Source organism: Trematomus bernacchii, unplaced genomic scaffold (genome assembly GCF_902827165.1).
Source record: "Trematomus bernacchii unplaced genomic scaffold, fTreBer1.1, whole genome shotgun sequence".
Taxonomy (NCBI): Eukaryota; Metazoa; Chordata; class Actinopteri; order Perciformes; family Nototheniidae; genus Trematomus; species Trematomus bernacchii.
Window position 1 is genome coordinate 5,289,385 of NW_022987582.1, and position 27,491 is coordinate 5,316,875.

The window sequence follows — 27,491 nt, forward strand, 5'->3', positions numbered from 1 at the left end:
GTTTTTATTGTTGGTGTTATAAGATTTGGCCAGTAGAGGGAGCTGTTGCACACATCAGGCGCTTCTCAGATCAAGGACAGAAAACTTCAAGAGGGAAAAGACAACACTTGATTCATCAGCAGCCTTTGATATAGACCTACCTCTAATAGTGCTAAAGGATTTGTAGCACTGTTTGCAGCATTAAAGCCATTCAGTCAAGTAGTCAGGAAGTGGGAAAATCATCAGTCTTTTGTGTTTATGTATAAATATTTTGAGTAGGCTTTCAGTGCCAGACTCGGTAATTATGGCTTCTACCTCTGGTCCTACAATTCAGATGAAACGTTAATGGTGAATTTGTAGGTGACAAAGTATTTATGATAACTTATTTATAAATAAATAAATACATTCCTTATGTAAAGACTATACAAACCTTATACAAAGTATTTTGTAAGTCATTGTGAGCTTTAAGTTGTTGTTTAATATTATCTAAAAGTAAAGATAAGTTTTGGCCAATACTCTGCTGCTAATGAGGGTAGTATACTGTGAATTGTAGACATGTTTAAGTAAAGTCCAAACTAGTGAGTTCAGATACTAAACAGCTCCAATAATGTCTGCAGAAAGTCCACTTACTAAGTTATAGTTTATTATTTCATTTTAATCGTTTATTTGGCAGGGACAATGCACAATAATGAACACTTAAAACATTCAAATGTGTCAAGCGTAACAGTGCCAGATTTAGCTTTGAGCTAATTTCCATCCGCAGTCCCTTACATAAAACATTTAAGAAAGTTACATTTTACAAACATAGCAAAAACAAAATACATGATATGCAAAAAGTGCAAAAGTGCAAAAGTGCAAAAGAGCAAGAGCAGCATACACAAGTATTTATGACATGGTAATACAATATAGCAGCAACGACATATAAAGTAAGAGAAGATACAAGAGTTACCTAAAGTGCAAGAGGAGTTACCCCTGTATTAAAGTGCATTTAGCGGTGATTGCACGTCTGTTTGTTTCTCAACCATTCTTTGAGTTGACCTTTAAAACTATTGACAGTGGGACAATCCCGTATCTCAGTTGGGAGGCTATTCCAGAGTGAGCTGCCTTTAATGGAGAGGACATTTTGTCCAAAAGTGGTCCGTCTACGGTGGACCTCACAGTCTCCTCTGGTTTCTGACCTAGTGCAGCGTCCAGTTTTTTGTGGATTGGATTGATAAAAGCTGACATGCATCGATGGGGTCAACTTCAAATGAAAGTTAAACATTAGGAATGAAGGAAAATTAAAAAGTATGTTTTATGGTATGGTGCTATTTGTATAATTTATAGTAGTACTTGTAGTACTTGTAGTAGTAGTAGTAGTAGTAGTAGTAGTAGTAGTAGTAGTAGTAGTAGTAGTAGTAGTAGTCGTAGTAGTAGTATAGCAGTGGTAGTAGTAGTAGTTGTTGTAATAGTAGTAGTAGTAGTAGTAGTAGTAGTAGTAGTAGTAGTAGTAGTAGTAGTAGTAGTAGTAGTAGTAGTAGTAGTAGTAGTATAGCAGTGGTAGTAGTAGTTGTAGTAGTAGTAATATTAGTATAGCAGTGGTAGTAGTTGAAAGTGTTGCCAACACTTACTTTGGAAGCGATGTGTGCTTCTTCAAATGTTGCTAATATGAGGAAGCACTTATGAGTAAAGGCCAACCGCAGTGTCACGATGTCTTTCAAAATATTAAAGGTCACCTATCATGCTATTTTTAGGCAATAGCATAGGTCTCAGATATATAGAAATATATTAAAAAACATGTCTACGAAGTGTTTGGCTCAAAATACCAAACAGATCACCCATTCTAGCCATGCCTCATACCCCTCTATTTCACTTCCTGTTTCAAAAGTGCTGATTTTATGTATAAAGCTTTAAAAAAGCGGAGCTTATGCTTGCTCATGCGGGAGATTCTACCGGCAGATACTGCGGTGATGAAACGCCATATCATGGATTATCAAGGATTATTTCTGAAACATTATGGAGCTCAAAGGCTTTCTCTCTTGCCGGTTATACCACAAGGTGAGTTCCTTTTTATTTCCTGCTTCTTCACACACATGCTCTCTCCAGTACAGGTTTGTTTGTTATTTAAAGGACAGTGCACATTGATCAACTTTGCTGTAAGCGTACCAGTGTTAGCCACCAGGCTAATTTTCAACTGTTGTCCTTTTGGCAAGATGTTAAAATAACCACAACAAGACTAGAGAAATAAAAACCTAATTAAAACAAATACACACAGCAACAGACAACAACAGTACAACAATAAATAGGAACAGACAAACATGCAAACAGATAAAATACTATCATATGATACAGTTAAAAGTGTTCACATTTTTGATTGCTTAAAAGCCAGTTCTTAAGATAGAGGTTAAATGTATGATAGGAGGTGTTATTCCTTATCTGTATTGGTATTGTGTTCCAAAGTGTTGATGCCCTCACAGAGAAACACTGTTTACCAAAGGAACTGGACATAAGAGGGACTACACAGTCCCCTCTTAGGGCAGACCTTGTGGTTCTGCTGTTTTAATTTTTCTGCTGTATAAAAGTGCAGAGTGGTGGTGGTGCCTTGCCGTTTATAATCTTTAAAATGAGACATGCATCAGTGTGTTTTAAAAGATTTTCCAAGCTGAGCAGGTTATGTTTGTCCAGGATTTTGCAATGGTGGTATAGCTGTCCAAAACTTTAAGAGCTTGTTTGTGAAGTGATAGGATAGGCCTTAATGTTGTGCTATTCACCACCTAGGTGGGGAATGATCATGGCATTCATATAGAGTTTTGCTACAGGTGTTGTCAAACAGTTCCTTATTATCTAAAGTTAGCTAGATTCTATTTAGTTATTTGCATTACCTTTCTCACTTGTTTTTGAAGGATAGAGTAGTGTCAAGGATAATGCCTCGATATTTAAAATGTGTAACTGTTTGAATGACCTCCCCAGACACATATACCATGGGGTCACAGTGTGATACAGTGTTGGTCTTGCTAAAAAAACATACAGACTGTCTTCTTAACGTTTAGATATAGCTGTGAGTCAGTAAGCCATTGATGTACATGTACCATTGTATCACTTAGTTTGGCAGCAGCTTGGGACTTGGTTTTTGCATGGACATAAATGACAGTGTCATCAGCATACATTTGCACCTCACATCCAGTGCACACTGATGGCAAGTCATTTATATAGAGGCTAAATAGAATTGGGCCCAGGATAGATCCCTGGGGTACACCCAGTTCCTTCCTCAGGGGTGGTGATGTCTCGCCACTTACCCTTACACACTGAACTCTATCTGACAGATAGGAGCTCATCCAGTCTATTGCACTGGGTGAGAAATTAAAATACATTTTGTGAATGAGTACTTGATGATTGACTGTATCAAAAGCTTTCTTAAGATCTAAGAAGATTGCTCCAACAATGCCTCCTTTGTCGATTTTTGATTTGATATTTTCCACAAGGAAACAATTTGCGGTCTCAGTGGAATGATTGGCTCGGAAGCCGAATTGCATGGGGTGTAGTGTGAAAGGACTACTGTTAAGATGTCCAGTCAATTGCTCAGCTACACATTTCTCAGAGATCTTAGACATGACAGGTAAAACACTAATGGGCCTATAGTTGTTTGCCTCAGTTGTGTCCCCGGATTTGTGGACTGGCACAACAATGGCTGTCTTCCAGTCTTTTGGGAATTTTCCCTCCCTAAAAGAGGTGTTAATTATTTTAGTAATTGTCCCTGTGAGAGTGGTAGCATGTTTCTTTAGAAACAGAGAATCCAGTCCAAAAGTGTCTTTTGATTTGGAATTTTTTTAAGAAGAAATTATATAATTAACTTTGGATTCAGAAGTCTCTGTTAGGGAGAATAGAATAGGTGATGAGTATATAAGACCAGTTTGGGGACTGTTTATAGTCAGCCTCACATAATTAACTAAATGGTTATTAAAAATTGCTGATATTTCCGCTGGTCCCTTACATAAGGTTCCATTGTTATTGATCTCCAGCTGCTTTGATATGTTATGCCCTTTCCCTGTTAGGTTCTGCAGACAGTCCCAGATTTGTTTATGATTTCCCTTAGATTCATGAATGAGATTAACAAAGAAATTGGATTTAGCTGCCCTGATTTCCTTTGTAACTCTGTTTCGTAAGGACACACTATATGCCTGTCAGTCACTAAATTTGATTTAAGAGAGTGCCTTAGAGCATTATCTCTCTCCTTCATTGATTTCCTGATGTCACCAACCGATGTCACTATTAATCCAGGGGAGGGTGTGTTTATTTTTGGCCTTAGATTTGCTTTTCCTGAGGAATTGTTTTGATATGTTTTGGATTGTTGAAGTAAGGGTATGTGTGTTGGTATCCACATCTGTACCAGATAACATTTGGCTCCAGTTAATGTTTTTAATTTTCCAAATTCATCAATATCACTCTTGGGTATTCTTAATTGGTAAGATTTTGTGTTGGGTTTCAAATGGAAGCGGGATTTAGTGAGCTTTCTGGCTATGAGAGTTAGGTTGTGGTCAGATAGACCAGTGACAATATTGAAGATTTTTGTCATCCTTTCAGGTTTGTTAATTAATTAATTAATTAATTGTGTGAGATCAAATGTATTTGATACCCGTTCTAATGCCTTATCACTTGCTTTGTCCTCCCAATTAACATTGAAGTCACCCATTCATACTATTTCCTTAGCAAAACTGCATTCCCTAAGCATTATTTCTAATTTGTCAAAGAAAATAGCTTTTGCAGATGGTGGTCTATACACTCCAATGAGAATGAAAGACATCTGTGGTGACAGGCTAACATTAAGACAGATATGCTCAAGCTCATTCTCAGCAGAGCATTGAACCTAATTACATGATATGTGGTCTTTGATATAAAACAGTATCAGGTTAGCTCTGAGTGTTAGCGATGCTAATGTAAACACCGACCATATAGAGTGGTGTAGTGACGCGTCCTAAAACCCGGAAGTAAGTTAGCATTTTACCACTTCCGGTTCCCTCGACAAAAAAGCAATGCAATTTCTCCATAGGATTTTGGAAAATAGCTGGAAATAAGGTCTGTGGTTGACACACATTTAAGAGACGGATCACGTTTTGTTCTACGACATTAAATACATCAGCAGTGACCCCACTGGTGATTTCTGAAGAGTTTACGTGTCTGAAAAACGATGGTTGTTAACAAGTGGCTGAATAGGACTATAGAAGTTGTCGAGGCCGTTGTACGTCATTACACTGGTAAACACTCCCGCTAAGTTTGTTTTTCCCCCTGTTCTGCTTGAAAGCAAGTACCTGCCTCCTGCAAACTGTTCAAACAAACGCTTCAACTTGTACCATTTTGAATCTGTATTTTTGAATATGGATCTTAAATTGGCGTGACGTTGAAGCAGTGACCCTGCTGTAGTTCGTTTATAGCATAACGTTAGCATTTTGCTTCTGGCGATTAGATTTACGTGATCTGTCTCTTAAATGTGTGTCAGCCACATACCTTATTTCGAGCTATTTTCCAAAATCCTATGGAGAAATTGCATTGCTTTTTTGTCGAGGGAACCCATGCGCAGCTTACTTCCGGGTTTTAGGATGCGTCACTGCACCACTCTATTACGCCCAAAACCGTCGGCATTGTTTCTGATAGCAACGTTTCTGATAGTGCTGTGGGTCCGCATTGCCGATATGACGTCAAATCGCCGCAAATCTGGATCAGCTCCGTACCCCCGTTTTTAGAGATTTGGGTACGGAGGAAAAGAGAGAGGGTTTTATTTTCTGACGCTGCGTGAGTTCCCTGACACACCGGGGACACATATCTATGTATAAAAGACATCAAAAAGTGCATTTTGCATGATACAGTAGGTCCCCTTTAAAGGAAATGAGATTATAAAACAGGATGAAACTAGAGTGGCTGAACTTCCCTTATACTAATATCTATCAAAACAACATGACAGAGAAAGAAACAATCTGATTTCAGTTCTCTTTTGGCTTGCACGGACAGACGTACAGAGGCAGCACAGTACATGTCTCCAGCTTCTAGTTGAAATTGTAAAGCAGGGAGTAAACTGCTACTTTATAAAACTGTTGGGAAACTAAATTATTAAAAGATGATGCTCCGACTTTCTTGCGCAGGGTAAAGGGAGGGGGCATTAGAATATCTAACCTACGTGTTGTTGATTTGACTGACAAATGTATACAGTATGTGCACTAAAAACAGTAAAATGTAGCATTCTTCACTTCTTTTGCACTGTATAAATCATATCAATAAAGCCAATGTGTTGTTTTAGAAAATGAGGAGAAAATGTAATTACAGTGTTTAAATAGTTTAAATGTGACCGTACACAAAAGATTTAATAGACTTTAGGAGATTTCTTCTTTCTTTTTTTGGATGATGGATGGATTGTGCCAGTGTCTCCGCCTCAAGTTGGTCAATACCCTACCCACAGGTTAGCTAATATTATTCTGCCAACCTTATTACTTCTGCTGTAGATGTATCCTCAACCAAATGGAGAACTTCAAGGAAGGTATGTTAGCAATTATTAAAAAGGGATTTTTTTAAACAACATTAATCTGAAGAGGTTGTTGAAAGGGAACATGAACATTGATTTTGGGTTTAGAGGTATAGAGAGCTATTGAAAATGCTTCAATATAAATAATAAAGCTAATAATTTAAATGTATACTGAAACTAAATCACTTTATTTCAGATGGCTTACTTGTTTGTGGGCCAATGGTTTGAAAACAGTTTGTACATTTTTAAGCTTTTGGTCAACAAAACATGTTCCTCATATATGCATATGGCAATTTAGATTTGTATCTCTTTTTTTTGTACAAGAAAAAAGAAGAGAGAAAACTTACAGTTAACAAGTTTCAGTGTCAGTGAAAATAGTCAAACATGCAAAGAACAGTACCTATTTTAAAGGTCTGGAGAGTAGACGCTTTGTTTGGAGTTTAGATGACATTGCAGATTATTCCATGAGAGTGCAGCACTGACAGCAAATGCATTTTTTCGATTAACTTCAGGGGAGAACAAGCATGTTCATGTCTGAAATCCCCATAGCCTACACCACAGAGAGAGGCAGTTGATATTTAAGCTTGAGTTAAAGTTTATCAGCAATCACGTCTATACATCATTTAATGTTAATTTCTCATCAAGTCAAATGACAAGATTTTATTCTGAAGTATTCTGTGCAATTCTGTGATTTGGCTAATCTCGTATTTTCTTTTAATTTGTTCTTTGAATCTCCAGACTTGCAGGGATTTTGCTTTAGAGGTGGAAGTTTTATCCAAAAGTTCTAATTTGAATCATTTAGGTCAGTCCATTCGTTCCCATTGATTTTTGATGTACTAAAAATGTATTATTATTAAAAGATTAGCATAATGCATCTTGCAATACATGAATTATAGACAGGATAAGCAACACAGTATTAAACAGTATTGTTTATGTAAAGATGGATTATACACCACAGAAGATACAATCTCATTATATGTGGTGGATGGAGCCCAAAAGGGAGCCCTGTGGCACACCCTTGGTAAAAGACAGAAATTAAGATTAATTTTATCTACTTGACTTGTGTTCTTTGCTTTTACTGTGATCGATTATGTTACACTTCAAGACTTGCTTGAGACCTTTCTTCATGTTGTTTTCTCATATCGCTATTGCAGGTTTCAATGCAACAATGGAGATGACCGCTACCCCTTCTTATAACATCAACACAACAGACGTGTCTGAAAAGAATGGCTCTGTGTTTACTGACAAGTATGCTGATCTGACAAAGTCTCTCAACACCATGTCCCTTGTAATTTACTGCCTGACCTTTGTTCTCGGTGTGCTCGGGAATGGAGTGGTTATCTGGGTGACCGGATTCAAGATGAAGAAAACAATTACCACAGTTTGGTTCCTCAACCTCGCCATAGCCGACTTCCTCTTCACAGCATGTTTACCGCTGAGTGTTGTTAACATAGCTATGAATTTTCACTGGCCCTTCGGCAAGTTAATGTGCAAGCTGAACAACACTATAAGCTTTCTGAACATCATTGCCAGTGTCTACTTCCTGGTGGTGATCAGTGTGGACAGATGTGTGTCTGTGGTGTGGCCCGTCTGGGCCCAGAACCACCGAAGTGTACGCAAGGCGTCCTGTGTGAGTCTGGGTGTTTGGGTACTGACTCTGATTCTCAGCGCTCCATACTTCGTGTTTAGGGACACTGCACCATCATATTTCTATCTAGACATCATCAATTGCTTCGACAACTATGTTCTTCGTGATGACTCTCTAACAGCATCTGTGAATCAGCTGCGTCTGATACGTCATCAGGCCATGACCCTCACCCGCTTCCTCCTGGGATTTGTTGTCCCCTTCACTGTCATTGTCTCCTGCTATGCTGTGATAATCCATCGTCTCAGAAGAAACCGCACCCTGGCCAGCAAGTCCAGTCGCCCCTTTAAGATCATCGCTTCAGTTATCACCACTTTTTTCCTGTGCTGGGCTCCTTTTCACATCATGGCTTTAATTAAGCTGGTGAATTCCTCTCAACGCAGTGAAACATTAGGCCATGTCACCACTATTGGGGTCCCTATAGCAACCAACCTGGCCTTTCTCAACAGTTGCCTAAACCCACTGCTGTATGTATTCATGGGCCAAAATTTCAAGGATATGGTCCGTAAATCCATCCTGGCTGTACTGGAGACTGCCTTCCAGGAGGAAGTCTCAGGATCCCACAGTGACACAGGGGACACCAGACGGTTAGCTCTTAGTGCTGAAGGGTTGTCCATGAGATGAAGGAACAAATACTGGAACTGTATGAAGCAAATTATCTTGACACAAATGTGAATGTATATTGAAAATCCCTTTTTTTTTGCTTTTGTTGTCTTCATATCAGGACCCTCAAGACAAGCTGGCATTGTGCCATTGTGACATTGTGCCAAATAAAAGCATTTAGACCTGATATAGTCTGACTTATGTGAGTTTTATATGAACTTTAAGTAAATTGTGATGCCTTTGTGTGCTAAAACTTTGTTTGCAAATGGCCATAAGAGATCTGCAGTTCTGTGGTTGGTTGTTGAATCACAGTAGTGCCTTAAGTGTGTACCATAATAGAGATAAAAGGTTTGTAAAATGTCATTTCCCGAGCAAAATAACCCAGCAGTTGTTTCAAAATAGATATTTCATGAGTTTTTGGTCAAATGTGTGCAACACAAGCAATTACAACAAAATGTTAGGTTGACAAAGAGAGCTTTGTTTTTTTCCATTCTCACTTACACAACATATTGCCATTTCCTTGCCTGTATGTGACAGTAAAGAAAACACTCAAAAATAATAAGTCTGAGTTGTTTATATCTGCAGCATTGTCCTATTCTAATGTTGATTTGCTTTATACATTTACTCTTTCACCACAGAAATATCGCTTAAATGTATATTGCTCATAGTGCAATGACTGGAGGTTGTTAATCAGCAATTTTGTCTTTCATACTGACACCATATAACGTGTTTCACCAGAATTTGGACTGCTGGTTTGATAAATCTTTTTATTTTTCAATGGTCTAATCCAGTGGTTCCCAAACTTTTTGTGCCCAAGGCACACCAAAGGACAAAAAAAAATCTCAAGGCACACCTATTGTGCAAAATAGCCCGTATAACACGTGTTATCACTCATATCATGTAAAATATCTGTAAATGTGCATAATTATTTACTAATGCCAAATAAAATGTGACAAAGACAACTATATTACTCATGAAATATTTATTAACGAAATATTTCAAATTAATTTGAAACTTTATCAAATTAGGCTTCATCAAAGCAGCAACACACTCATTTAAACCAGACAGGTCACACAATAAAAAATGAGGCAAAGGAAACTCAGCAGAAATTCAGCACAGAGAACTGTCAATGCAAGGAAGCTGCACTGTCCATGGGCCTGAACTACAAATTATAAATATAACATTTCAGCAATCAGCATAGAAACAGTGCTATTGTAAATATTTTTGCCGACTTACAAATTAGTGAGATATATGTGCCTGTCGGGGCGCGCAGATTTTTTTAATCCTTGGTGGCACTGAGGAGAGGGCCACTCGCAAGTCCTGTTCAACAGAGAGCCGTGACCTCCTGTTGTTCTTCATGCCGCTCGCCTGCAGTTTCTCTGTCAATTGTTGCTCAATGTCTTCTGACATGTCGTCGATTCTTCTTTTGATGGTATTATCAGACGACGGCACTTTGGATAGCTCATTTGCGGCATCTGGACCCAGCATGATACCTACCATTTTTTTGCAAGCGGGAGGATGAGTGTCTCCTCCATTGCCTTTTCAGACACTTTCACACAATCCAACAAACGGTCTTGCTGCCTCTGGTTCAGATCCCGCGCTCTTATGAAGTAGGCCAAGTTTCTCTGAACATGGAAGGGATGTTTGGTTTCCAAGTGCCTCTTCAGCTTGCTTGGAACCATGTTCGCATTAGCTAACTTCTCCCGACAGACGACGCACTCGGGTTGAGGATTGTTGCCATCCCCGGTCCAACTGAAGCCATAAGACAGGTAACTGTCATGATACTGTCTGCTGACAGTTTTTTTTCTCTTTTCTTTCGGTGGTGGGTTTTCTCCGCACAAGAAAGCGCTCCATTTTCCCTCTTGCGTGTTTCTTTGTTTTAATGTTGTCCTTCAGCCTTCGGTGTGTCACGGTCATATAATTCCCACCTGCAACTGCGTTACCTGCGAAATATGGGGTTCCGTGAGGATTTTTATTAAAAGAATTGTTTTTAGGTATAGAGTTTGCCTCTGTATTATGAAATGAGTGCATACAAAGTACTGATATAGTAAATTAAAAAATAATTATTTTTGTGTAGTTGTATATTGCAATAATCACGTATGGTTGTCACAAAATCCCACGGCACACCCGGACTTGCCTCACGGCACACCAGTGTGCCGCGGCACACAGTTTGGGAACCACTGGTCTAATCAATAGAAATTACTTGACTTAACCGTCAGATACCCCAGAACCACAGTTCTATTTCGTCCCTACTGACCGCCAGAGGCGGTGCTTTAGCACTGGATATATCCAACGCGTGCATGCGCAGCTCGAGTACCAATACCAACAAAGTCACCTGTGACCCACGTGACACCGGCTATATCAGCCGGTGTCGTCAGAGGATCTGTTCCTTTTCATCTTCTCGCTGCGCGAGAGTACCGTGGCTACATTCTTTTAGCCTACAGCGTTCAGGTTTGAACGTTTGATCTGAGGGATTTTTCTGCATACAGCTGGCCGCGTGCAGCTTCGCGACTGATAGTCGGAGCTACGGGTTGTTAACGCGTCCTCCAGGAGCTGTGGCCGGCTGTGCGCTGTGCAGAGCCTCGACGGACAGGTTCGTGTCAACTTGTGGTGATGGCTGTGTTCCCGCACCCTCTCCCAGCTAAGTTGTCCTGATTGCTGTCTTGTTTATTGTTTGGGTACTTTCTGGTGACGACAGTGTTCCCGCTTCCTCTCCCATAAAGTTGCCCTTATTATGCTCTTTTGAAAGTTCTGCTTGTGGCGTTGTGCCCGAGCTATCATTAGCATTGGGGTTCCCAGCTTAGCTGCGTGCCATATTTTGCCCGTTTTTTGTTTAGGTGCAGAGAGTAAGGTAAGTACTGGCCATAGTTACTACTGTAACTACGGTCCTAGGCCATGTAACAACGGCATGGTTACTACTGTAACCATGGCCTATGGTTCTATGCGGGCTGTTCTATTCCTTAGAAGCTAATTATTGGTCTTAACATTTGTGTTTTGACTTGGTCTCGCTGGATTGTTAGCAACAGCCGCTGGGCTAACACCTTGCATGTACTGTTAAGCTTCATTATTAACTCAGCCGGTGAGGGCAGTACTCACTCCCGCTCCCGGTAACGTATGGTTTTGATTGCAGTAGCGCTATATTGTTGTATTTACCGCTCCTAGTACTAGACTCCTAGCACTAGGATGGGTAGATGCAGAGAACAATCTTCACTGTGTGTGCTGTGTGCTCTGCATGTGTGGCCATTAAGAGGATTTTATCCTCCCAAGATTATATTATCTAGGGTGCAGCCGCTTGGCTGACACTTTTAAGCACCGGCCACGGTTACTTTTGCCATAGTTACTACTGTAGCTACGGTTCTAAGCCGTTTAAGTATTGGCCATAGTTACTACTGTAACTACGGTTATACGCTGTGTAGATACTGGCCATAGTTACTACTGTAACTACGGTTCTAAGCCGTGTAAGTACTGGCCATAGTTACTACTGTAACTACGGTTCTAAGCCGTGTAAGTACTGTCCATAGTTACTACTGTAACTACGGTTCTAGGTCGTGTAGGCACTGGCCATGGTTACTACTGTAACTACGGCTCTGTGCTGTTCTCTTCTTTGGAAGCTAGTTATCTGGTCTTAAACATTTGTGTTATTTGACTTGATTTCGCTTGATTGTTAGCAGCAGCCGCTTGGCTAACGCCTTGCATGGTCTGTTAAGCTTCATTATTAACTCAGCTGGTGAAGGCAGTGCTTTCGCTCCCGCTCCCGGCAACGTATTGCCCTGTAACTTATTGCTCTGATTGTTAGCAGCGGCCGCTTGGCTAACATCTGGCGTGTTCTGCGTGCTGCTTGATTCTTAGCAGCAGCTGCCTGGCTAAACTGCCCCGTTAAGCTTCTTCGTTTAATCTAGCTAGGTGTAGGCAGTGCTCTCGCTCCCGCTCCCTCTGCTAGTAACGTGGGTGTAGGTCATTCACATCCCTCTCTGTGTTCGGCGAGTAGGAGCATTGCTCTACTCTTTCCGGTAAGCAGGTAGCTGGTGAAGGCTGTGTTCCCGCACCCGCTCCCGATTACGCTGCATCTGGCATTTCTCTCTGACTCAACCAGTGAAGGCAGTGTTCTCGCCCCCGCTCCTGGTAGGCGTGTACTTGATTCTAACAGCAGCCGCCCGGCTAAGCTGTTCCGATTACGCTGCATCTGGCATTAGTCTCGAACTTGACCAGTCTCCTGGTAGACGCTAACTGCTTTATTAGTTAGGCTCTACTCTTTCCGTTCAGCAGGTAGCTGGTGAAGGCTGTGTTCCCGCACCCGCTCCCGGTTACGCTGCATCTGGCATTCGTTTCTGACTCAACCAGTGAAGGCAGTGTTCTCGCCCCCGCTCCTGGTAGACGCTAAACTGCCTTGTTTATTAATCCAGCTAGGTGAAGGCAGTGCTCTCGCTCCCGCTCCCTCTGCTGGTAACGTGGGTGTAGTTACATCCCTCTTTCTGTTCGGCGAGTAGCAGCACCGCTCTACTCTTTCCGTTAAGCAGGTAGCTGGTGAAGGCTGTGTTCCCGCACCCGCTCCCGGTTACGCTGCATCTGGCTACCTACAGAATGGCTCATTAATGTAGCGCCTGTATGGCTTCTCTTGAGCCCGAGGACGGCCATGACCGCTGCCCCTCTTGCCTCGGCCTCGAGCATCTAAGGGAGGCTCTCACGGTAAGCGCCTGCATGAGCTGTAGCTTCATGCCTCGGGCGCTCAGAGTGGCTAGAGTCGCAGAGGTGGCACCTCTCCTCGTCACAACTTCCTCCAGCTCAGTCTGGCCGTTCCCGGCAACTTGATGGAGTGATGGCTTGGGTTCACCCCCCAGGAGAGGACTAGAAACAGGCTGTCCTCTAGGGTGGATCGGTTAGCTGCCGTCATGGAGCAGACAAAGTCGCTCCTGTTGGCCCTTCAGCCAGGGGCCGGGGTGGGGGCTACTAGCTTGCCGCCCGGCCCTCCTTCGGTTGCCACACCTCTGCTTGAGGATGCCATGTCGCTAGCGGCTCCGGCTAAACCTCTTATGTGAAGGGGGGGGCGGGGCCCCGCTCACCCCTGAGGAGGCTTCCCACTCCTCTGCTCAGAGCTCTCTGTAGGGCACGGAGGACGCCTCCATGGCGGCCATTATTCGTGCGGCCCTGGTACGCTTACAGCTTCAGGTTCCTCAGGCCGACTCGGCTCAGGCTAGCGCCTTCTTCAGGCATAACCCTGCCCCGGTCACTCCCACTGTTCCTCCTTTAGAGGAGTACCTGAGGGAGCTCCATGCATGCTGGAGAGACACCAGGGCCCTCTCCCACTCTGCTGCCATGCAGGATCCGGCGAGGGTGGGGCTGGGTCTGGGTCGCTTGCCATCCATTGAGCCTGCCATCGCCTCCCCGATTCTGGCTCCTGATGCCAGGTGCCCTCGGCCTTAGTGCAGGGTCACAAACGAGCTGCTCTGTAAGGCCTACGACACAGCGGCACGGGAACTCCCTCTCCCATCTGATGCTGATGGTCTCTACCTCTCTGCAGCAGGCTCCGACTGAGCCTTCTTTGCTGGGCCTCAGTAATGCATCACTGTAAGCCTTTGCCCTAATGTCTAGGGAATTGGGACGAGTTATGCCCTTATTGGTGCAGACTCGTCGCCAGGTTTGGCCTGCTCAGTTACCATGGTCGGAGACATGTCCTCCGTAGTGTGCCAGTCGAGCCAGGGGAGCTGTTTGGGGCAGCTGCCCTGTAGGCACTGGAGCGTGCTGCCCAAGCTAGGCAGACCAGGCAGCAGCTTTCGGGTCTTTATAGGCCTGTGCCCACTCCCAGCAGGCCCAGGGGCCCCTCCAGCAGCCGCACTCAGCCACCAGCTTACAGTGGTGGTCTGCGCAGGTCCCAGCGGCCCACTCATCCGCCTCCCGGGGGCTTGCGTGCCCCCGGCCGCCGGCCTTCTAGGCGGCCTCGTGCCTCAGAGCCTTACCGGCGCCCCCCAGGAGCTCTGGCCCAAGAGTTGTCCGTCCTCCTGGCCAAGGACGCGATCGAGCCAGTAGACCCTCTGCTTAGCCCAGGGTGTTCTACTCGGCGTACTTTCTCGTGAGCAAGAAAGTCGGCGGATTTCGCCTGATCTTAAACCTCAGAGGAATCAACAGATTCCTGAGGGTGCTGCCATTCCATATGCTGACCACAGCACATGCACAGGGGGAGTGGTTCGCAACCGTGAACTTGAGGGAGGCCTACTTCCACGTGGGCCGGGCAAGATGGTGCCTTATATTCAGTTCCTCCGGCCCTTGGGCAGACTGACGGCTGCCTCGGCCGTTGGGCCCTTAGGCCCGCTGTCGTTGCGCCCCATGCAGATGTGGCTGAACAGCCTTCACTTGGATGCCAAGTGGCACAGGCTCAGGAAAATCAGGGTGCCGCAGCGTTGCCTCCACTCTCTGTTACGCCGGAGGGGCAGGGCCTATCTCCTGATGGGCGTGCCCATGGGCGCCATCCCATCCCGCCAGGAGACCGTCACCATAGGTGCATGTCTATCAGGGTGGGGTGCAGTGCAGCAGGGCAGGACTGTTCAGGGCCAGTGGTTTGCCCAGGAGGGTGCACGCCATGTCAACGTGCTAGAGCTTCGGGCTGTGCAGCTTGCACTCACGCACTTTCTACCCCAACTGGGGGGCAAGCATGTGCTTGTTCCTTGGGACAGCATGTACACTGTTGCCCAGACAGCAGTCCCTTCTAGATAGTGGACGTTCTCACTCCACTCAGAGTTTATGTGGCTGATATTTGTGCCCGACATGTTCGGCGCCACGGCGGGGTGACACAGGTCGGTGTCCCTCTTCCCGAAGAGGGGCTTTACGGCAGCGTCCCCCTAGCACCCTGAGGGCTCCGGCTTGGGACCTGCCCCTGCCGCCGGATGCCCTATCATCTCCTCCCTTCGAGCCCCTGGCCCAGGTCGGGCTTAAGTGGCTGTCCCTGAAGGCAGCATTTCTGCTTGCCATAACCTCAGGGAAGCGAGTCGGAGAGCTTCATGCCCTCTCCGTAAGCAATACATGCCTGAGGTGGAACTCTGATGGCTCGGGTGTTGCCCTCTGGCCGAATGTGGCGTTCCTGCCCAAGGTGCTTCCACTAGCCCACTCCAATCGGCCTATCCAACTGGCACGCTTTAACATTCCACAGGAGAGCGGCACGCCTGAGTTACCCCTTCTTGTTATTAGTACACACTGATTTGCTGTTATCATAAGCTGGCAAATAGTGTAATCCACAGTGGCGACTGGTCATTAGGGGCAGGTGGGGCACAGCCCCACCTAGTGTCAGCAGAAAGTATTACAAATAATGATTACAAAAATGCAAAAAAATTAATAAAAAAATATATAAAATATATTTTAAGATCATGTTTAATCATCTGATTCGTCTGTACATTGCTGTTTTAGTCTGTGTTCTTCTAATTAGTGTGTCTACAGTCACAGTGTGTGCCTATTGAGCTGTTTAGAGCCATGTGGGACAAAACCTGATTATGCCCCTTCCTCTCGCTGTGAAGTGAACGGTGACTGTAAAAACTACACTGCGTATGCTCAGAGTATTTTGTAATGTAATGTGTGTGGCAAAAAAATAATGACCAGAGGGGCACGGAGCTACCATCCCCACCATACGTCATCTCAAATCATTCAGAGCTGATTGGCTGTAAGTACGTGTGCCGCGAAAAGTGTGGTGTGTGAAGAGGAGACGAGAGAGCTGCAGTGGCGCGTCCTAAAACCAGGAAGTAAGCACAAAAAAGCAATGAGATTTCTCCAGAGGATTTTAGAAAATAGCTCGAAATAAGATCTGTGGGAAACGTACCTGTTAGATAAATGCACGTTTTGATTAGCCGGATAACATCCACATGTCTACCCTACTTTTATAATTTTTTTATCATAAATCTATGGATTAGATTTATGATAGACTTTTGAAACTACAAGAAGATAAGGAGGACTTTTACAAAAAAGTAATAGAAATGTTTGTCCAGAAGGATAGGCAAATGGACTTCATCTTCAAGTCAAGGTAAGACCGCCATTTTATTGAAAATGGGATCTTACTAAGAGAGAACAATTCAATATTTAAATGATAAAATTACATTTTTTGGGTATCCTTTTGTTGAACTGTCTGTTTAAAATTAATCGAAGCATCAGACAAAAAAAGCTTTTGAAAATAATATTATATTTTGGTTTAGGTCAAAATATAATATTTGTAAACCTGAAGAGTCAGTGCCAGTGCCTCACCAGCCATGAACCTCACTGCATGTCACTGCAGAAGCTTATATATAGACATCTATGTTTTTTGTGCCCCACCACTTTTGTACATATAAAAACGCCACTGGTAATCCAATTAGTTTTCCTAAATGTGTTTATTCCAGTCGATCAACAAAGTGGGCACCTCATGTCAGTCATGATTGTCTTAAAATTAAGTCAAACCCAAGTCAATCATTGCTAGTAGCTTTTATTATATGTATGTTATATATATATATATTGTTGCCAATCTCAATTCTGTAATTTATATCCATAAATAGTTCGGCAATATGGAGAAAAGAATATTACAATATTTAGATTCCCTAAATAATTTACAGTGTGATTTTTTTGTCCCTGTAGAATTACAAAGAGGAGACATTTAGAAGCTGTGAGTGAATTGTGTGAACATTTCAGCCAAGGCCATGTTGCTGTTTATTTTCCAGCCTGTCCTCCTCCAAAAAATGACCAAATAGGTCGATTGTTCAGCAGCTTATTACGACCTACAGTATAGTCACGTTTTAAAGTTTAGCACCTCTAGTGGTCGTGTAAGAAACAACCATTTGCGGCATATGGGCTGATGCTCCCGTTGATTGCAAACGCTCCGGAGGGTCATATATTCACAAATAACCCTCTCTGGAAAATCCTAAATTGTAGAATAGTTTGGCCATTAAAATACTTTTTGATTAGATTTCTAGCGAGAAGTGTATATTTTACTTTTAGAATCTAGGTCCAGTGGATGTGTAGGATCTATAGTTTGATAGATATTACGAATATGATTTGAGGTCTCGCCAGGAGAATGTATATATACTACGTCTTTCCCCTATTCATTTCTATTGACGGCAGCGTCCATGTAAAGTTGGTGTCAACCCCATGGATGTATAATAAGAACTGGATACAGCGTGGGAGGCGGGGCCTCATTCATTCCTATGAGAGTTGCTCATTCGCGCATGATGATAAAATGGCCCAACTTTTGAGAGAGCGAAACGTCACAGATTACCCGGCATGCCTGAGAAGTACCCGTATGTGCGCTCATAGCGCAACTTTAACCATGCCCCCCAAAATGCTCGTTCACATCAAGCACGTCAATTTGCGTACACGTAACAGCACCGCACGTTCATGACAGCATGGTAATGGTTTGTTATTATGATAGATTTGATATTAACGAGGCGGCAGTTAGCAGCTAGCGGTTAGCTAGTAATTATGCTAATTTACACATCAATCGTTATGTACTTTTATATTACGCTGTAACAGGATCTAGTGATATCCAAGCAACAGAGCTTCATTTAGCATGAAAGAATTATTGCACTGTATATATACAGTGCAATAAGCTTCTTAGTGCAATAAGAAGCTACAGGGACGTTAATCTACGTCGGTAATATTAACTTTATTTAATACAACATTTACGGTACAAGATTTAATCATACAGCCCATGTAGTATAATATTTTACAAATGATGAATTACAGCAAACATGTGCAATATATCCATTATTACAGCTCCGTGGGATGGCAGTAAGGCGATATGGGTCCGTTCTTATCGTGCATCCATGGGTAAAGATAAACGCATGTAGTACTGAACACGTAACATGAACGTGCCGGGCGGCGCGGTCCCGTGGGTTAGATGCGCGTTCATAATGCAGAGGGAAATAACTCACAGAATAACGTTATTAGCACATTTTTACAACTTCAGGAACGAATGTTTTTAATAAGGGCTATACAAGTGTTCATACTGGGTAGTTTATTTAGTTTAAAAAAAATTATCCAACGATTTACAGACCACTCTTTCCCCATGTAAGTCAATGGGAAAAAGTGTTTCCGGGCCTGGCAACCAAAAGGAAGTGTAGTACCGCCGTTTGGCCAGCACGAATATTTTCATCTGAGTCCGGCGCACTTCCTGGGGGCTTGGTCACTACCAAGCCCCCAGGAAGTGCGCCGGACTCTGATGAAAATATTCGTGCTGGCCAAACGGCGGTACTACACTTCCTTTTGGTTGCCAGGCCCGGAAACACTTTTTCCCATTGACTTACATCATGGATGTATAATAAGAACTGGATACAGCGTGGGAGGCGGGGCCTCATTCATTCCTATGAGAGTTGCTCATTCGCGCATGATGATAAAATGGCCCAACTTTTGAGAGAGCGAAACGTCACAGATTACCCGGCATGCCTGAGAAGTACCCGTATGTGCGCTCATAGCGCATGCGCAACTTTAACCATGCCCCCCAAAATGCTCGTTCACATCAAGCACGTCAATTCGCGTACACGTAACAGCACCACACGTTCATGACAGCATGGTAATGGTTTGTTATTATGATAGATTTGATATTAACGAGGCGGCAGTTAGCAGCTAGCGGTTAGCTAGTAATTATGCTAATTTAATTTACACATCAATCGTTATGTACTTTTATATTACGCTGTAACAGGATCTAGTGATATCCAAGCAACAGAGCTTCATTTAGCATGAAAGAATTATTGCACTGTATATATATATATATATATATATATGTATATATATATACAGTGCAATAAGCTTCTTAGTGCAATAAGAAGCTACAGTGACGTTAATCTACGTCGGTAATATTAACTTTATTTAATACAACATTTACGGTACAAGATTTAATCATACAGCCCATGTAGTATAATATTTTACAAATGATGAATTACAGCAAACATGTGCAATATATTCATTATTACAGCTCCGTGGGCTGGCAGTAAGGCGATATGGGACGGGTCCGTTCTTATTGTACATCCATGGGTAAAGATAAACGCATGTACTAGTGCTGAACACGTAACATGAACGTGCCGGGCGGCGCGGTCCCGTGGGTTAGATGCGCGTTCATAATGCAGAGGGAAATAACTCTCAGAATAACGTTATTAGCACATTTTTACAACTTGAGGAACGAATGTTTTTAATAAGGGCTATACAAGTGTTCATACTGGGTAGTTTATTTAGTTTAAAAAAAATTATCCAACGATTTACAGACCACTCTTTCCCCATGTAAGTCAATGGGAAAAAGTGTTTCCGGGCCTGGCAACCAAAAGGAAGTGTAGTACTGCCGTTTGGCCAGCACGAATATTTTCATCAGAGTCCGGCGCACTTCCTGGGGGCTTGGTCAACCCTCACGGGGTGAAAACAGTATTTCCGGTTTTCATAATAAAACCAGAAGTATTCCCCTCACTGTCAAATGATTTTACAGTGATACCTGCCGTACTCATCCACTAAAAAACATCAGTTTATCCTTGTTAATTACACAACATTGATTGGTTTAAATTGTGTACAATGCTTTTGTGTTTTTAACCTTCGATTCGAAGAAACAAATAGTCTTTTCGGAGTTTATGGCCAAAGACACTACACTACCCATAATCCTCAGCTATCGTTTGGGACTACAACATCCGCTTTGCTTGACAAACCCTGTGATTAGTCCTCAAGTTCTGTGATTGGATGTTGGAGTGGCAGTGTGCCAAGGTTACGCCGAGCGTCAAACAGCTCTTTGAAATGGAATTAAACCACGGCAGACTATCCAAAACTGGACTCGAACGGGTCCAGCCCCACCCCCCACCCCCCAGAACTACACATGCTGGCTAATTGTGTTTTGCAACATGTTCTATGGCACGTCTCTACTGGGAATTGTAGTTTTAAAAGATGTTTTCGTATTTCCCACAATTAGAAGTTGCCAGTATTAAACTGTGTACATCCCTGGAGGTTTAGGGGATACGAAACACAGTGGTGTTATCAAATTTAAAACATATAATTAATAAATGGGTGAAAATTGCTTGTGTCCATAATGGGCAGCATTAAGAGCACCCACATGACAGCTAAGGTCAGAATAGCTTTATTTAATAGCAGGTCTTATGTCTGTGACCCCTCCTGTTGTTAATTGATAAGCCTGAAACATGCACTTGACAAGGTTCAGAGGCAAATTTAGCAAATATGGCAGTAGCCATCGATCATCTTAAAGGAGAGGTGTCATGGCCATTTCCACTGATCATAATTCCATTGTTGAGGTATACTAAAATAGATTTATACTGTGCATTTTTCCAAACTCACATTGGTTTCGCATACAGCATCTCTGTAAAGTGTGTGTATTCAGCAGTATTCACTCTCTCCACTAAACGGCTCGTTGCAGCTCTTGCCCCCCCCTCCCTGTGAGCCCAGTGTGCTAGGATTGGTCAGCTCGGCCACTCTGTTCTGATTAGTCAACCACCAGAGAGGCTCCGCCCATGTCTAACAGTGCTTTTTTAGTAAGTTATTTTTACCTGTAATACTCTACTACTGTTTGATGAGAAATCAAATCATGGTTTGCTATATATGAATTATATGTTATAGGAGCAAATAATTCAGGGAAGAAAGGATACTAAGTATTGCCATCAAACTTTATTTTTAGAAATGTACAAAATGAACATGTGTAAATATTAGGGCTGTCAAGTTAACGCGTTAATAACGCGTTAACGCAAAAAAAAATTAACGCCACTAATTATTTTAACGCGATTAACGCATGTGTTTTTTTTGTCCTCGGCCGCCCCGTAGTTTCAGAGCGCATCGAGTTTAAAATACCATCTACAAGCTGATGCTGACAGCCCCGCTCCTGCCGCCCGCTTGTGGCAGACCACACTTCCACGCTCACCGGCAGGCCCGGACTGGCCATCGGGAGGACCAGGAGGGTGTGTATGTGTGGGGCGACTCGCGCGAGCGAGGCACACCTTACGTGTTGTTGTTGTTAGCATCTGGTGCTAGCTAGCTGCGCTAACGAATATAAGGAGCTGTTTCAATGACATTTCGCCGACAACTGCGCCGAGCACTTGACTTTATGCAGGTAGCCAGACAGTGGGACATTGTACGAAAAGTCAGCACACTCAGCACGGATAGTACGCGCAACATGATTGCAGCTCCCGTTCGAGCATATATGCCTTGAGCTGCACATACTGTAGCTCCAACGATCCATCACAGTGTCTCCACCCACACACACACACACACACACACACACACACACACACACACACACACACACACACACACACACACTTTGTATTGTATTATTGTATGAGAGAGGTTCCAGGTTGAATTGAGGCGAATATTTGTAATGTTCAGAGGTTGTTGTGTTTAATATTCATGAGAATATTTGTCATTGTTCAAATGATAATAAACAAACATATAAAGCATATTTGTCCACTCATATGTTGATAAGAGTATTAAAAACTTGAAAAATATCCCTCTAAGGTACATTTAGAACAGATACAAAATATGCGATTAATTTGCGATTAATCGCGATTAACTATGGACAATCATGCGATTAATCGCGATTAAATATTTTAATCGACTGACAGCCCTAGTAAATATACATATATATATACACTGTATATCATCCATTCCTCGCCTTATAGGCGTTTTCGGCATCTTGCCTATCGCAGCTTTGTAAACTGGTGCTGGGGCTTTTTAGGACGAGGCATCAGAGTGGTCATCCCGTGTGTGTGTTGTCCGCCAGATACGCCAGGAGTTTCCTGATCTGGCTGGACGAAATCAAATGCAAATCACAAAATATTAGAGAAACTTAGTTGTTTTAGATTCGTTAGTAGTAGTTGTGGTAGGAGTGTGTATCTATCTAATCTATCTATCGAATCAACACAGTTAGCTTGCCAGCTAATATGCTAACCTACGTTTGCTAGTTATTCAGTGTAATATGCCAATCTACTATACAGCTAGTCTAGGCTAGCAAGAACATGTTTACAATTGCAATCTTATACGGGTAGTCTGCTACGTTCGGTCATTCATTGTAGCTGGCATGAAAACAATGTTTTCCCTAGCATGTCTAGCTCTAGGTAGCCTTGTTGTTTAGCTATGTAGCATACACGCTATGAACGGTAGCTCGGTAGCATACACGCCAGGAACGCCAACTATAATGTACTGACCGTACGGTAAATCACCCGGAGTATACTGTCTATGAGTATTTCGTGTGTGATTGCAGACATTCTCCAGCTATGAGATACATGTAAGGCCATCTGCTAACATTGGAGTTGATATATGGAAACGCTAGCAACTTAGTTAGCCCAGTTAGCATTGCTCGCACACACACAGACACACACACTGCTGGAGGAGCAGACAGGCTTGGCGATAAAGCTAGAACAAGCAAAACTCATCCTGAGCACACACAAACACTCACAGCCGAAGTAAAAACAATAAGTGTGGCTTGATATTGAGTAAGAAAAAGGTTTATAACGCTGTGAGCATGGGTCTGCGGAGAGCATTTCAACGTAATAGTCCGAAAAACGTTTACCCATTTAAACAGTCGTGGTAGATACCTTGTTTGTTTTAAACATCATAAATACACAAACAACAATGAATACTTACAGGTTGTGTACCCGAACTCCCGCTGGTCCAAACAACGTAGGAACAGCATCGTTCTTCAGTGCCCTACGCTGTACATATCCGGCATGAATCCTGAAAGGTTTTGGGAAGCTTTGTTACATGAAAGGCTGGCAGAGGGTGCGGCCATAGCTCTGGGCGTGGCTACTGGCCATTCCTACGTCACGATACCCAGGAAGTAAACAATGGACAATGACGTATCTCCAACGAGGCGTTTTGGGGAGGTATTTTCTGTGTTAGAGTTTTACTCGCTACAGGGTGTACTTTGAGGGTTTTGACTCTGCACACCGTTTACATGCATAAAAACCTTCATAACACACAAGGGGACGGGTAATAACCGGAAAAGCATGACACCTGTCCTTTAAGATAAGATAAGATAAGATATACTTTATTGATCCCAAGTTGGGAAATGTTTTTGTTACAGCAGCATGTACAACATGCAATTTATTGTTACTTTGTGATTCTACTCCACTACAATTCAGAGGTTAACCTGGTATTTTTGCTCCATTACATTTATTTTAGTTACTTTGCAGATTCTGATTAATGATGTGAAATATAAACAACCCTTAAATCAGACTTTAGGTACACCTGAGTAAAATTCAGGGAAGGGGATTGTCAAGTGCCAAAATAAACTATGCAATATATTAGACGTTAAGTACTTTGTCAGGCTTAATATTTATCTGTAGATAACCCCAAAGTTTTTTTCTTATTCAAAAGAAGACGTTAAAGTATTCTTTAATGTTTAAATAAAGCCTTATTAGTTTGTCTGTTTTGCACATCCTCCTATTAATATCTTTGGATGTCCTCCACCAGCTGTTTTATTGTAGAGATCACTACAGTATCTTCTTGATATTTTCTATTCTATATTTGTATCATTGACCTTCCACTTTCCCCCTATTTTGAATGTAGGCTACTCTTAATATCTACATTTGTTCATCAAATATAACATATTCAACAAAAAAAATGCAATAACATGCTTTAACCACTAGGCGGTGTGGGTTAAAAAACGGTCAAGTTTACAGTGTTAACCAATATACAGTCAATGGTGTTAACTCAATAAATTATACTTTCCAGTATAATTTCCAGTTTAGTTTATGACATATTTATTTTGTTATCCACACATATATTGTTTTGATATTTGTAACACCAAACATGACCCAGTGGTCTAGTTAATAAAACATAATAATATCAAACATAATATTACTATTAACTTTATTGTGAAATTAAAACAGAACGGTAAAGAAAAATACAGTTTCAGTCTCTCGATTTGAAGCTTATGCATTGCACCATGAACCTGTATAGACCTGTACTCAACTGGTGAGGAGTTGGAAAGGTAGTTTCTGAAGATGTTACAAATAACACACAGCATACAATGCCATAATAACTTTGTATTATTAGTGTAGGACACTTATGTATAACATCTGAAGATGTGTAGTTTTATTCATGTTTTCACATAATTTTACAGGATATTGCTATATTATTTCACATATTGTAGTTCTACACATTAATATCTGATTTGTAAAACATCATAGACAGAAAGGTATATCCATCATTTAATGGTAAGCTATTGAAATTCTGATTCCATAGATGTGTCTCCCATCACCCGAAACCCCTGACTATTCTCTCAACTCAGTATTTACATTCTTATATTCAAAGAAAATCAGTAATGTCTTTAAAAACTACAAGTCCCTTTCTATCAGCTGTGCACCGTTATGGTATAAATTATAGCCTATCTACCAATTGGATCAAATATAAAAGTCAACCGAATTACTATTGATACTGCAAGGAGACGTATTGTGTGAAGAGAAATTGAAGATGTTGTTTAATTGTTGATATATTTATGATCCACGTCACGTATTCAGTTTCGGTGGCAGTTCTTCCAGTTTGTCCAAAGGTCTTCTAATCAGGGCTCAATAAATAAAGAACTACGGCAGATATGTAATATTTAATGCAGCCGAACCGTGTATTACAATGCCGTTATGTGATGACTTTCAAAGAGAAAAGCAAGCACACTCGGAATAAAGTATTTTTTTCTTTTCTTTTTTTAAATGTTTTCGGATTTCACATTGCATAAACACCATATCCCAACGTGCATTGAGGCTAAAACATCCAATCACCGAGCTTCAACGATAGCTGAGGATTATGGGTAGTTCGATGTTTTATCAAAACCTCTGAAAAAAGAAATGTGTCTCTCAGAAACGAAAGGGAAAAACCTATGGGAAAAACACAAAAGCAGTGTACACAATTTAAACCAATTAATGTTGTGTAATTAACAAGGATAAACTGATGTTTTTTAGTGGATGAGTACGGCAGATATCACTGTAAAATAATTTGACAGTGAGGGGAATACGGTTTTATTATGAAAACTTCGAGACCGGAAATACTGTTTTCACCCCGTGAGGGTTGACGCTAACTTTACATGGACGCTGCCGTTACACGTTCTCCTGGCGAGACCTCAAATCATCTTCGTAATATCTATCAAACTATAGATCCTACACATCCACAGGACGTGGATTCTAAAAGTACAATATACACTTCTCAGTGAATATTTGGCATGTTTGATAACATCAATTAACTATTTTGATGAAATATAAGGGAATGGCAAACATTTTCTATGATTTGTATGACTTTGGTATGGTGTGGCAGATGTGATTTAACATGAAGTTTCTATACAATATAATGATCAAACTTTTTTTTATATTTAGTTTTAGACATGTCCAAATGTACCAAGAGTCCATAGAAGCTGATAAAGACAGCTTTTGTGTTGTTACCATTATTTTCATTATTAAAATGTTATTTCCACTTGACTGTTTCCATTTCATAATCACCACTTAACTCCATCAAATAGTGAGCCTCTTATCTCTTTATCCTTTGTCGATCCACATAATCTGGTGTCACACAAAATAAAAAGTGTTCATACAAATAAACCAAACACAGGATGAACTTGTTTTTAAAATGTTTTTATTGTTGGTGTTATAAGATTTGGCCAGTAGAGGGAGCTGTTGCACACATCAGGCGCTTCTCAGATCAAGGACAGAAAACTTCAAGAGGGAAAAGACAACACTTGATTCATCAGCAGCCTTTGATATAGACCTACCTCTAATAGTGCTAAAGGATTTGTAGCACTGTTTGCAGCATTAAAGCCATTCAGTCAAGTAGTCAGGAAGTGGGAAAATCATCAGTCTTTTGTGATTATGTATAAATATTTTGAGTAGGCTTTCAGTGCCAGACTCGGTAATTATGGCTTCTACCTTTGGTCCTACAATTCAGATGAAACGTTAATGGTGAATTTGTAGGTGACAAAGTATTTATGATAACTTATTTATAAATAAATAAATAAATACATTCCTTATGTAAAGACTATACAAACCTTATACAAAGTATTTTGTAAGTCATTGTGAGCTTTAAGTTGTTGTTTAATATTATCTAAAAGTAAAGATAAGTGTTGGCCAATACTCTGCTGCTAATGAGGGTAGTATACTGTGAATTGTAGACATGTTTAAGTAAAGTCCAAACTAGTGAGTTCAGATACTAAACAGCTCCAATAATGTCTGCAGAAAGTACACTTACTAAGTTATAGTTTATCAATTGGATTGATAAAAGCTGACATGCATCGATGGGGTCAACTTCAAATGAAAGTTAAACATTAGGAATGAAGGAAAATTCAAAAGTATGTTTTATGGTATGGTGCTATTTATGTAATTTATAATAGTACTTGTAGTAGTAGTAGTAGTAGTAGTAGTAGTAGTAGTAGTAGTAGTAGTAGTAGTAGTAGTAGTAATATTAGTATAGCAGTGGTAGTAGTAGTAGTAGTAGTATTATTAGTAGTAGTAGTAGTAGTAGTAGTAGTAGTAGTATTAGTAGTAGTATTAGTATAGCAGTGGTAGTAGTAGTAGTAGTAGTAGTAGTAGTAGTAGTAGTAGTAATATTAGTATAGCAGTGGTAGTAGTAGTAGTAGTAGTAGTAGTAGTAGTAGTAGTAGTAGTAGTAGTAGTAGTAGTAGTAGTAGTAGTAGTAGTAGTAGTAGTAGTATAGCACTGGTAGTAGTAGTAGTAGTATTAGTATAGCAGTGGTAGTAGTTGAAAGTGTTGCCAACACTTACTTTGGAAGCGATGTGTGCTTCTTCAAATGTTGCCTATATGAGGAAGCACTTGTGAGTAAAGACCAACTGCAGTGTCACGATGTCTTTCA

At 41.6% G+C, this 27,491-nt stretch overlaps 1 protein-coding gene across 2 annotated transcripts; it reads left to right on the plus strand.

The window, feature by feature from the left end:
- The first annotated feature begins 6,395 nt into the window (after positions 1 to 6,395).
- On the plus strand, positions 6,396 to 9,546 carry LOC117480308 (chemokine-like receptor 1). Of its 2 annotated transcripts, none has more exons than XM_034127600.1 (2): positions 6,396 to 6,484; positions 7,624 to 9,546. In XM_034127600.1, exons 1-2 carry the CDS (start codon positions 6,466 to 6,468, stop codon positions 8,736 to 8,738), a joined length of 1,134 nt encoding a protein of 377 aa, XP_033983491.1. In that variant the 5' UTR covers positions 6,396 to 6,465; the 3' UTR covers positions 8,739 to 9,546. The 2 variants fall into 2 exon arrangements, with proteins under 2 accessions (XP_033983491.1, XP_033983492.1); XM_034127601.1 differs by lacking the exon at positions 6,396 to 6,484 and adding an exon at positions 6,839 to 7,271.
- Positions 9,547 to 27,491: the final 17,945 nt, after the last annotated feature.